At 39.2% G+C, this 12,928-nt stretch overlaps 1 protein-coding gene across 1 annotated transcript; it reads right to left on the minus strand.

Moving 5' to 3' along the window:
- Positions 1-2,931: 2,931 nt before the first annotated feature.
- LOC132105494 (phosphatidylinositol 4,5-bisphosphate 3-kinase catalytic subunit gamma isoform-like) lies at positions 2,932-9,977 on the minus strand. Its single transcript, XM_059510646.1, has 11 exons — positions 9,773-9,977; positions 6,913-8,906; positions 6,498-6,563; positions 6,196-6,421; positions 6,008-6,111; positions 5,436-5,582; positions 5,262-5,352; positions 5,021-5,151; positions 4,588-4,699; positions 3,549-3,706; positions 2,932-3,469 (listed from the first exon to the last, which is right to left on the minus strand). Exons 2-11 carry the CDS (start codon positions 8,896-8,898, stop codon positions 3,188-3,190), a joined length of 3,303 nt encoding a protein of 1,100 aa, XP_059366629.1. The 5' UTR covers positions 8,899-8,906; positions 9,773-9,977; the 3' UTR covers positions 2,932-3,187.
- Between the last annotated feature and the right edge of the window lie 2,951 nt (positions 9,978-12,928).

A 12,928-nucleotide genomic window follows, 5' to 3' on the forward strand; every position in this document is an offset into this window, starting at 1 on the left:
CAATATGGTCTGTGAAGCTTAACTGTTCATTCATTACAACTTCAAAGTTCCCGGCTTTCCAGTAGTTATTGTTGATGGACCTATAGCTACAGTAGCTGTATAGAGAGGTTGTGATAAAGTGCTGAGACCACAAGCAGTTCTGTCTTAATAAGGTTGAGTTAAAGGTGATGAATCTTCATCCAGCCAGAAATGTCTGTCAGGCTGCAATGCAAACAGCTGCTGTTGGATCATCTGGATGGAATAAGAAGAAGAGTTGAGTGTCATCAGCATAGCAATTATAAGAAAAGCCATGCTTCTGAATGACAGATCCTAAAGATGACATGTAGATGGAGAAAAGAAGTGGTCCAAGCACTGAGCCTTGAGGATCCCAGTAGCAAGAAGTTGTGACTAAGAAACCTCACCCCTCTAGAGCCCCTTTCACACTGCACATTGGTCCCGGAAAATTGCTGGAACATTGCCAGATCGCCTTCTGTGTGAATGCAAACACATTCCGGGATTGATTCCGGGATTGATCCTAGTAACCTTGTAACATTGCCGGGTTCAGTGCCGGAATGAGCTCTGTGTGAACAAAAGCCAGAACCAATGCCATAAAGGGTGTGTTATAGTGATGACGCACATTATCGTGCGACTCATTACCGGGTGTTTGGAAGGTAGATTAACGTTCGCGATGCAAAAATATATGCAAACTGTAATGAAGCAGAGATCAGTTAGCTCCTTTATATCCACGCAAAAGCTGAGATCTTTTGGACCTTTACTGGATGTATGTGAACGCACACACATATTCTGGGAAATCACTGTCACTGTGAATGAACCAAAATCTAACAATCCTGGAACAATTGCCGGGACACATTACCTGTGTATTATCTGGAATGTCAGTGTGAAAGGGACTCAAGACACCTTGAAGGACCTACCAGAGAGTTAAGACTTGAACCACTTGAGTGCGGTTCCTGATATGCCCTTCTTCATGAGGGTGGACAGGAGGATCGGGTGGTTAACAGTGTCAAAAGCAGCAGACAGATCCATCAAGATGAGTACTTAGGATTTGGACACTGCTTTTACCAGAACAGTGCAGTCTCAGTTGAGCGGCCGCTTTTGAAGCCAGATTGGTTGCTGTCCATGAGGTTGTCCTGTGCAAGAAACATAGAGAGTTGGTTCAACATAACTCACTCAAGTGTCTTTGTATTGAACCGGAAAAGGGATAAAAGTCTGTAGTTTTTTAAAAGTGTTGGATTTAGAGAGGGTTTCTTAAGCAGTTGGGTCACCCAAGCCTGCTTGAATGCTGTGGGAAATTAACCAGAATGAAGAGAGGTGTTGATAATGTGAGTAAGCATGAGTATAACTGAAGAAGAAATTGCCTGAAGGATTTGAGTAGGGATAGGATCAAGCGGACAGTGTGAGGTTAGAAGTGATGACGAAGTGGTCTGAGTGTTGTCCATTGAGCAGTAGCGTGTGTAGATAAGGTCCAATTGGTTACCTGATTTGTGAGTAGCTGTAGTAGACATGCTTTAGGTCAAATGAGGCAAGCAGAGTGTTAAGGTCAGCAGCCTGTTGTTTATTTAGGTGGATGTTGAGGTCACCGAGTAGTACCAGAAGAGTACTGACCTTAGGGAAGTTTGAGATTAACACATCAAGCTCATCTAAGAAGTTACTCATTTGATCTGGGGGACTATAAATAACTTAATGAACAATGGATTGTAACAGGGTGGGTAACAGTAATGTGTGTGATTCAAATGAACTGTTGCTGGTAAGAAATGCTAGACTATCAAATTTCCATTCTTTGGAAATAAGTTGACACGTCCCTCCATTCTTCCCAATTAGCCATTGGGTGTGGGAAAAAGTGAAATTAGTGATAGATGACAGAAAGTCTGCTTTGTTTACCAAGCAGACTGCCAGTTCTGGTTGATTTATATGTTGAGGTAGAAAGGAAATTCCCATTAGCAATGAATGGTTTTAAGCTAATGTCTTAAAGAAGGAGTAAAACTGGAATTACTACAATTGAACAAAGGCTTACCTCAACTCTGCTAACTGATTTTCTCGCTTACATGTTCAGTGATGTAGAAGTAACCAAGTAATCGGCAAAATCTCTGAAACATGACTAAGGTATATTTCATCCCAGAAATGACCATAATGCCATTTTTACTTGTCTTCATGTAGTTGCAAACCTGTATGACTTTCTTTACTTCTTTGGAACACAAAATAATAGTTTTTGATAGTGATAGTCAATGGCATAGCAAAAGCTTTGGACCCCATTTATTTTTATGTTAATGGACATAAAATAAATAAATAATAAAATAAAATAATATCTTCTTTTGTGTTCCACAGCAGAAAGAATACATTAAAATTAATGCAGAAAAATAAAATGAAAAGAACTGCAAATTGAGATGAATAACTGAAACAGACTCATTGACAGTTTATTTACAAAGCAATTTAATATAAGTCAAGTCAAGTCTGCTTTAAAGCAATTTATAGCCATTTTTCTGTATATAAAATAATTGCTCTACCTGATTGAATAAAACTAAAGCTTACAATTAATAATTATTGTAACCAATATCGTTTCCATTGTTTCCTTTTTATTTTTGATAATATTTCTTTAAGACAAATCTAGAAAAGGGTGTTTCCTTGTACAACCTGGTGGTCCCCATGTTTACATCGCATTACCAGATACAAACTATTCCTTTTATCTTAGAAACTCACCTTATTATCATTATTAGACACAATTAAAATTGCAATTACAGAATAAAATAATAAAGGGTGACAAATAAATGTGGATAGGGCATTTCACCCATTACATCTGTAAATAAAAACATTTGCATGATGCAGCATCCATGCTAATAGGTCCAAGTCATATCAGAGACAGAAATAAAATTACTCCATCTCGAAACGTATGCAGATAATCTAAGCAAAACTAACCGAATACCTGAAAACTTCTCCTGACTTTTGCTATTTGTAGCTTTATTATGGGCATTTAAAATGACCCTATTCTTAAAACATGTAAAAATTTATTTTATTACAGTGCAAGATAACAAGACTGCAAGTATTAAAAACAACACAATGCATGATATAGAATTTAGGTCCATAAAAAGCTTTTTGGTTAAATTCTAAAAATACAGCAACTGAACACTTGAAAAAGCGCTTTTTTAAAATGCAAACACTAATGTACTTCATTGAGGAAATGTAATGTTTGTCTTCAAGCTGAACGTTTCTCCACTCCCTGTTTAATGCCTAGCACCAAGTGTAGGAACCAGTTGAACTGCACAGTCCAACCCTTGTCCCGGCAGATCTCGATTTGGTCCAAGAAGTGTTGTTTGGCCTCTTCCTCGGAGCGTCCGACCGTTAGAGCTTCCCGTATGTACTCGATGTCCTCTTTGCTGGTTAGCTGAGGCATGCCGGTCATCAGCATCATGGAGAACAGGATGATCAGCAGGTTGGTGTGGTGTCTCAGAGCCAAGTAGGCCTTCAGGCAAACATTCTGTGATGAGGGAGAGGGAGATTACGTTTGGTCACAGCAGAGTAGTCTGTTGCCAACAGCTCAAATTGTAGGAACGTACCTGAAACTGGAGGAAATGAGGGCTGTTTTTTTTGCCTGTCGTGCTCATCACATAGAGAAAATCAGGAGTCAGCACAAAAGGAACTCGCTCCTTGCTGATCCCCATGAAACTCTTGTAGTTTCCAAGTATGTGACCAAAATCAATGTGGAATAGGTTGCCTAATTGAAAAAACATGCATTTTGTTATTGGTCCTTGAACTGATTAAAGATACATTCAGGTTTTAATACAAGTTGAGCTCAAATGCAGCATTTGCATAAAAAAATGTGCATATCAAGGTTGTACAATGCAAGCAAAGAGAGCACATTTTTGCAGGTTGTAAAATTCTGAGTTTAAAAATGACAAGAAAGCACTTATTTGTCTGTTAAAACTTGTACATTATTTGAGCAGTAAAGCTTTTTTAAAATCAGCATTTTTACTGTCGTTTGGGGATTTTAGGGTTTATAGTATTAAAAGGTGTAAAACTGATAAGAAAAAGTTAGATTGTTTATTTATACAATTTTACGTTAGTAAATTATTTTTTTCTACACCAAAACCATAATATATATATATATATATATATATATATATATATATATATATATATATATATATATATATATATATATATATATATGTGTGTGTGTATGGAATATGGAAGACTTAAGCTTGAAATACTGAACCCTAAATATATATATATATAAAAAAAAACATTAGTAATTAATATTATTTTATTATTTAGGGTTCAGTATATTAAGCTTAAGTCTTTCATATAATATAAATATTGTTTTATTATATTATTATTTTATTTCAGCTTTATTTCAGAAAATTGTTTTTTTTAACAATAACAAAACTGATTCACTTCAATTTGTAAGTACAACACTGTGTGTGAGTACTGTATATACTGTATATATATATATATATATATATGATTTTTGTTTTGCTAAAAAAAATTAAAATGATGCCCCAAATGCTGTCGACTGAGCTTAACTTGAACAGAACCTGAAATATTCCTCTAACAGCCATTTCATAGCGGAGAGATTCCAGTAATGACAATAATTACCCGTCTCTGTAATCATTATGTTGTCATTGTGACGATCACCGATGCCCAGGACATAAGTTGCCACGCAATACCCTCCACAGGAGAACACAAAGCGTTCAACAGCCTGCTGGTGCTGAAGAGGTGGTGTGGGATGGAAAAATGCACAAACATATCAGCAACGCCTGACCTTTTTCACATTTGCATAAAGCAAACACAGACATATTAACAAGCAAACTTCTGACGTAAGACCTAACCCCCTTATCAGAAGCTGAACTTTACCAAACCTGTCCACGATGGTACATGAGTGTTTAAAAATAGCACACTGGAAGTGTGTAGGTGCTGTGTTTTGTCTCCACAAAGGCAAACCCCCTCAAACAAAGACTCTAATGCGACAGGAAGTGAGAGATTTCCTTCCTCTTTTGCACATACAACAGTATAAATTGAAATAATATACCTTGTCCTCATTCACACACTTTTCACGAAGCCACTGGCTGAGGATCTCATCTTTAAAAGCTCCGGTGTTCCCGACAGTACTTTGTTGAATGTTAGCAATAGTAGTGGCATCCTTCACTATTTCAATCATTCCTAGAAGAGGAACATGAGGAATTCACCATTTTATTTGACTCAATGCTGTGTGCAATGCATTTACTTTTTCATTGCTTAATAACATTGAGAAACACATCAACCACCATTACCAATTTTATTTCCAGTGGAAATACATCCATACGGTAACAAGGAAAGATCCAAAGACTCCAGTTCCCAGATAGACTCCATTATCAGTAAAATCTGAGAGAAACAATGGTCTATTTGAGAGACAGCACAAATAATGTTGGTCAGGACTGCTAGCATGCATTAAAAATGATGTCTACCTGTAATATCAGCATGTCCTGACGAAGGTCATCCCCATCTTTAAAGATGATCCCAATCGTGTCACTTGACAAGGTGGTGGGGTCAGCTCGTTTGAACTGCAGCCACAAGGGTTTCTTCTTCGATGCCATCACTTTGCATTGTTCAATCTACAATTCATAATATGGTGCAATAATTAATGGGTGTATTATCCTGGACTATTGATGAAAAAAAGTGTTTTCTAGAGGATTCTTTTAGAATTATTTTGCAAGTAAAATGACTTAAGATATTACATTGTGTTTTCTGAAAAAAGAATCACAATTTAGTTTGTTTTTGTTTAAAACAAGCAAAAAGATCTGCCAACGGGGCAAGAAAAATAATCTTGTTTAGCCTTCGAATTAAGATTATTCTTCTTACCCCATTGGCAGATATTTTTGCTTGTTTTAAAGCAAAAAAATGTATAAAATAAATGTTCACAATTTGCTTGTCAATGAAATGTATCTAAGTTCAAGAATTCTTTTATATTTATAATAGAAAACAAGAGCAAGTAAGAATTTTCTTTTTTTTTTTTTGTGTGCCGTATGGTTTTACGTACCACAAGGGCCCCTGCCCGTAGGCCTGGGTCATAAGGCACTTTAAAGCTGTCTGGCAACCCTGACGTCTGCAGAACTTCCAGTTTCTGACGCAGCTGTAAAACAACTACATTGTTCCCACAACATTAGATATGTACTACATTTGCCTATTGCAAATTTGCTAGGGACAAACACTGCCTGTAGTTATCACCTTGTGCTGACACATCATACTTTTCCGCAGACATTAGCTTAATCTCACGAGTAACTTTTTGCAAGGCCTCTGTTATCTCCACCTGCTTCCTGAAGTCCTGCAGCATGGCTTCACCACAGCCACGGAGGTAAGCTTCAAGTATTACGGCATACCTCTGCTGATAGTGCATGGATTGAGCGATTTCGCTACGCAGGAACCAGAACAAGAAATGGCCAATCCGCTGGCTCTGTGAAGGAGTCACAGGAGTTAAAGCCAGAAACTCTTTAAAAAGACTATAGATGAAGGATGTGGTTCTGACTTACTCTAAGCGCACGTTTGAGAAGAAACCGGGCAAGTGCACTGTCATGGTACGGTTCGAATTTTACAGCCTACAAAACAAATAAGCAGTGACAAAGATTAAGATTTTGATTTAAGATGGCTGATGCAACACAGGGCAACTATTTTAGCAATATTTCTTAGGCACTTTTCCATTGAGAATGGGTAACAAATTTCTAACTGGATATTTTAGATCGGTTGTGGGCCCAGCAACATTGCTCAAAAAGTTGCCGTGTGTATCATCAGCCTTTGAGTTGCACAGGAATGTCCCATTACATGTAAATGTTTACTTTGCATGCTGATTTTAATAGCCAGCTGAAGTTTATTTATTAATGTTGAGTTGTTATGTCTGAGCAGTTATGCAAAAGCAACCTCAGTGTGTTGTAAATACCCAAGCCTCACCTGAACAAGCTGCAGGAGATACCGCAGGACATCGTCATCTTCCAGAGTCTCCAACTTCCGGACGGCCAAAGTGCGCACATTTTCATCAGAGAAGTGGCAGTCCAGTAACTGTAAAGCCAAACCCACATCTAGCGAGCTTCGGTCCCAAACAGTGCACCTTTCGATAAGATGGTGCGTTATTGTTACAGCCTCTTGTTTGCCCCACTTAACTGAGGAAAGAAACTTGGGATAGGCTTTGGGATCCTTCATGCACTCTTGCCGGAAGTGCCAAAGCAATTCTTTATCTTCGGAGCTAAGCGGATGCAAAGGGTCGGTAGCAATTATCTGCTCGAACTGTTTGCGCAGATGGTTGGGCATCTCTCTTTGCCCTCGCTCCCCTTCCTTTTCCGAGTCCGGAGAATCCTTGCTTTTGGGAAGAGCCACAGGGTAGCAGTACTTGTCCAGGAGAATGGCAACAGCCATGGAGTTGTCCTTGTCCGGGTTGGTTGCGGATGTGAGTTTGTCTGCGTTAACGCTGCTGTTGTCTTCACTCTTCTCAGGCATCTTCCACATGTGCAAGATGAACTCTCCTTGTCTGAGCAAGGAGCGGTGGTCCACCAGTAGCAGGTTGACATAGTACAGCAAGCGGCTCTTGTTTTTGCATTCATATTCCTTGCACGTTTGAGTCTGCGCTTTTCCACAAGACACCTGCAGGCTAAGTCGGGCACCTTTGGGCAAATCCTTGATCTTTATGTTGAACTCCAACCAGGTGTTCCAGAGTACCTCCTCGGTGAAGGGTTTGGAGGTTGTCCTTTCTTGGGCCAGCAGCTGTTGTCCGTGGAAAATACTGGCTTCTACAAACACAATCAACTCGGAATTGCGTGGCAGCACTGGTATGTCAATCCCCAAGATCTTCACCCTGAATTTACGATTGCAGTCCCAAAGGGAAATGGTAAACACCTTCTCGTGATCTTTCTCAGTGATGGTCAGTTGTTCATGAGTACCAGCGACTCCAGTGCAGTCATCGACCTGAGACCAGTCCTCTTTTTGCACCACATCTTGTTCTGGGTCTGGAGGATGCTCTAAAACCAGATGGATCTCTTCACCATTTTTAAGGCACTGTCTGATCCAGTGGAAATCTTTGATGGCGTAGTTGCCATATAGGTATTCCTCTCTTCCACAAACCCTCAAGACAAAATCGGATTCACTGACATCTTCCGATATGCCTAAAATTGCTCGCTTTTTACTTATCTTGGCAAAGAAGCTCTGAAGAACCTGGACAGGGGTGTCATCTATAGACACCTTAATAGTCTGGCTTGTTGTGTCCTTGTGTATCACTACCAGGATGTGATTGTTGCTTATTTTGCTCAGCAGGTATTCAGGGAGAGGCTTTGTGGTCATCCATGGATCCATCGAGTAGAGTTTGGGATCTCGATCAGACAGCTCAATTTTCCGAGGGGTCAGCAGCTTTCTTCGCGTGAACTCCAGTTCGTCGTCATGGACGTTGCTGACATCTGTAACATCATATCCGATTAGGTGGTTCAGAAACCGTTGATATTGAAGCGAATCCTCAGAAGGCTGCGTTCTAACAACCAGGTGAATCTTGCCGACCTCTTTTCTCAATGCCTTCCAATATCTGATACAGTCAAGGGTTTGGAATACCTGCTGCTTGTCGTAGATCTCATACCAGTTGCCTTTCTTCTGGTAGAGCAGCATGCAGTGGTCTGGAGAGTATTTTTGGTAAAATTCAGGACACAATTTAGTGGTTACCACTCTGTGCCAAATCTGAACCTTCACCTGCTCTACCGTCCAATTGCCAGTCACGTCTATTTGCAATGTGTCTGGATTCCTGCTGTTTTTATTGGTGGTGGGAAGTACAAACTCTACAGCTATCTGATCCGTCGATACAGCTGAGTTAGATGTAAATGCTTTCATCTTTCTTCTTCTCCTCTTGTTTTCCTCTCTACGAACTACTGGTGGTTCTTCATCACTGGCTTGGTGTTCCATAACCAATGCTAAATTTTTAAAAGAAATGTTTTTTATTTACTATTTAGGACTAAGGCTGGTTATTTTCATGCACATATATTAAAAACCAACATAGATCACCATCGCAATATTTTGACAATTAATGATTTACATTCTAACTATTAACCCATCACCCATTCTAAATATTTGACAATGCATGAATAATTATTTATACATAATAATAATAATAATAAAATGTATAAATATAACAATTAAATGATTAGACCTGAATAATTTCCCTCAAAAAATAAAAAATAAAAAACCTCCATCAACACCAGCTTTTAAAATAGCAGGTGGACATAAAATATGTTTCTGGAGGAATCACACATCAAATATGACTTTTTATTTATCGAGGCATTTCCAGATATTTTATAGAGACATTTCTAGGTGTATTCTAGTTGTTACGGGGTTACATTATCTAACACACCATCTAATACGAGTTAACGTTCACTTTATGCAAAGGAAGTAAGCAAAGCAGGAAGCACAAATGAGCTAAGCCCTTCAAACAACAGTAACAATCTTTTTTTTTTTTTTTTTAAAGCAGAAAAGTTCCCAAATAACGCAAAAATAATGTCACTGCAATCAGTTTGTTTCCTACACCGAACAGTTTGCTAGCGGAAACTTTGAAAGGAATATTTCCATGTTGTAGAAACACCCAGCAAATGCGGAAGTTTCTTACATTAATAACACTCTGAAAAGTGTTATATTTACAGTAAAAACACAAGTACTTTATCTATGGTGCAACGTCACTGTTGCATAAATTAATAAGACAAACTGATTATAACACTGACAGATCAGAAGTAACGGTTTTGCCGGAAGATTGCCGTATGAAAGCGGAAAAAATAATAAAACTCACCGTTCAGCAAACGCAGAGCCAATGACCCTGAACGCGGTCGGGTGAATCCTTATGCATGGATGTAACGAAACTCAGTACAGACCACATGACAGAAAAACGCTCTTATTCCAGCAGTTATTAATCGAAAATAAACGCGAGCAGTCACAGAAGCGCGTTTCTCCTCCTCTCATCATCTGATCACGCATGACGGATTCAGCTGCTGCTCCCATTGGCTGGACACATATTGGGTCACTTTCTACATCGAAGAATACATGGTAGGATATGTATTTTTAAATATGCAAATATGTTTTGCATAGAAAAAACGGAATTTAGATTTTATTACGATACTTATTTTTAATGCAAAGTTTATAATGAATTTTAAGTCAGGTATTTTCAAGTTCATGTACTCAAGAATCGAGGCACCGTTCTTTGCACTGACCTTGCGTTATTAATTTATTTTTTATAATGCATTGACACTTTATTTGGACTGGATTTGCAATAACAACCCCTCAACATTATTATTATTTTTTTTCATTTTATAATATATTCTTATTTGTCAAATTGCAAAAGGATATATATATTTACATTTTGGTTTCTATTTAGTTGTTTACTTGTCAACAACACAAAAACTAATGCAAGCAAAGTTTTAAGATCTAATTAAAGTTTTAAAATCCATATTATTCACCCAGTGTGTCAAACTTTCACTATGTTACTTGTGCAATAGTGTCCTCTAGTGTTAGAGTTCGAGGCACACATTAATAATGTAGATATATATATATATATATATATATATATATATATATATATATATATATATATATATATATATATATAGTAGCTTAAATTATTATAAAATGTAAATAACTGTTATTTAAAGGTTATTTAATGCCTCTGACCGTCTAATCGGCTGTAAATATCAGCTCAGCGACTGTTTAGCCATACAAGCATGACATTTTAAGATTTCAGATCATTGCAAAACACCCCATTTGCATTTCCTTGCTATTGCAGCGCATGACAGAAGTTCCCAAACGTATTACTTCATATCTTTAACCAACAAAAACAGCAGACTACTAACTTATTATTTAGGTCAATGTGTTTTTATACTAGATTAGAAAAATTAATATTTAATGGCCCCTCAGGCTTTTCCCCAGTCCATTATAAGTAACATATGATCTGAAGAACAGACGTCATTTACAGTGCCTTTCGCACAGCCAATCAGAGAGCGGCTACAGCAGCAGCCCTGTGATTGGCTGAGGACTTGTCTAGACGTCATTGAGGGCTCAGCCAGGGATTGGTCAGACCTTCCTATTAAAGACATACACAGTCATGTACATTATGATAAACCTTGATAAATCATTTTCTTTACTAAAAAGTAAAGTTTTGAAGAAACTATTTAAACACTCCTTGAGCTTTGTAGTAAAATTTTTTTGCACCCTCAGATTCCAGATTTTCAAATAGTTGTATATCAGCCAAATATTGTCCAATCCTAAATTCAAGTTCAAGTTCAGGTCTGCTTTATTGTCAATTTCCATATGTACACAACATACATACAGAGAATCGAAATTGCATTACTCTCAGACCCCGGTGCATACAGATAAAATTAACATTAAAGCCTAAAAATCTAGATCAAATATAAAATGTAGATACAACTATACAATAAGGGAATGTAAAAAAAATAAAAATAAAAATAAATAAATAAATAAATAAAAATAAATAAAGGGCATATAATAAAATTAAACATAAAGTTAAATAAAGCAGCGCAAGGCAAATGACAGATATAGTGCAAATCAATGAAGTGAACAACAGTGCAGATAAAAGATTTTTAGTGCAAAAAAATCCTTTATTAAAAATACCTTATTAAGTCTGATTAAAGTGACAAGTGACAAAGGGCTCAAGAGCAGTTATTTTATTTAACTGACTGATGAGGTAGTGGAATGACGTCAGTTCCATGCTGAATGAGGTAGTGAGCAGACCAATGCTGCACAAAGTGACTAGTGCATGCCATCATATAATTAGTGTGTGTGTGTGGGGGGGGGGGGGGGGGGGGTCATAGTTCAGTGGTGCCTGAGGCAGAAGAGGGGAGGGGGGGGCAAGTTCGGGAGGGAGTTCAGCTTCCTGACAGCCTGGTGGATGAAGCTGTCCTTCAGTCGGCTGGTCCTGGCCTGGAGACTCCGCAGTCTCCTCCCTGATGGCAGCAGGCTGAAGAAGCTGTGAGATGGGTGAGTGGGATCACCTTTGATGCAGAGGGCTTTGCGGGTGAGACAGGTTCCATAAATGTCCTGGAGGGAGGGGAGAGAGACACCAATGATCTTCTCAGCTGCTCTCACTATGCGTTGCAGAATCTTTCGGCAGGACGAGTTGCAGGCGCCATACCACACAGTGATGCAGCTTGTCAGGATGCTCTCGATGGTGCCTCTGTAGAAGGTGTATGATAGGGGCCTGGGCTCTGGCTCTCCTCAGTTTGCGGAGGAAGTAGAGACGCTGTTGTGATTTCTTGGCCAGTGCTGCAGTGTTTTCAGTCCAGGAGAGGTCCTCTGTGATGTGCACACCCAGGAACTTGGTGCTGCTCACTCTCTCCACAGTCACACCGTTGATGGTCAGAGTAACGTGCTGAGTGTGTGCTCTCCTGAAGTCTACAACAATCTCCTTTGTCTTCTCCACGTTCAGAGAGAGATTGTTGTCACTGCACCACTCGGCCAGGCAGCTCACCCCACTCCTGTAGTTTGTCTAATCTTCGTTGCTAATGAGACCCACCACAGTCGTGTCATCTGCAAACTTAATAAAGAGGTTGGATTTGTGTGAAGGTGTGCAGTCATGGGTCAGCAGAGTGAAGAGGAAGGGGCTCAGCACACATCCTTGGGGGGCCCCAGTGTGATGGTGCTGGATGTGTTGCTGCCGACCCGTACTGCCTGAGGTCTTCCAGTCAGAAAGTCCAACAGCCAGTTGCACAGCGAAGTGTTGAGCCCCAGCTGAATCAGTTTGTAAATGAGCTGTTGAGGGATGATTGTGTGAGTGCTGAGTGGAGGGTAGTGGCGATGGCATCATCGGTCGACCGGTTGGAACGAAATGCAAACTGGAAGGGGTCCAGGGAGGGGGGGGGGGGGGGCAGACTTGATGTGGTGCATGACTAGCCATTCAAAGCACTTCATGAGGATGGGGGTAAGTGCAACAGGACGG

This window comes from Carassius carassius, chromosome 26 (assembly GCF_963082965.1).
Source record: "Carassius carassius chromosome 26, fCarCar2.1, whole genome shotgun sequence".
Taxonomy (NCBI): Eukaryota; Metazoa; Chordata; class Actinopteri; order Cypriniformes; family Cyprinidae; genus Carassius; species Carassius carassius.

What these genes read in the sequence shown, in the direction of transcription:
- LOC132105494 (XM_059510646.1), bottom strand. Translation starts at nt 8,898, where the DNA reads ATGGAACACCAAGCCAGTGATGAAGAACCACCAGTAGTTCGTAGAGAG. An exon ending in ATCTCCTGCAGCTTGTTCAG is followed by an intron (nt 6,564 to 6,912) that starts GTGAGGCTTGGG and finishes TTTGTTTTGTAG; the next exon opens with GCTGTAAAATTCGAACCGTA. An exon ending in CTCATTTCCTCCAGTTTCAG is followed by an intron (nt 3,470 to 3,548) that starts GTACGTTCCTAC and finishes CCCTCATCACAG; the next exon opens with AATGTTTGCCTGAAGGCCTA.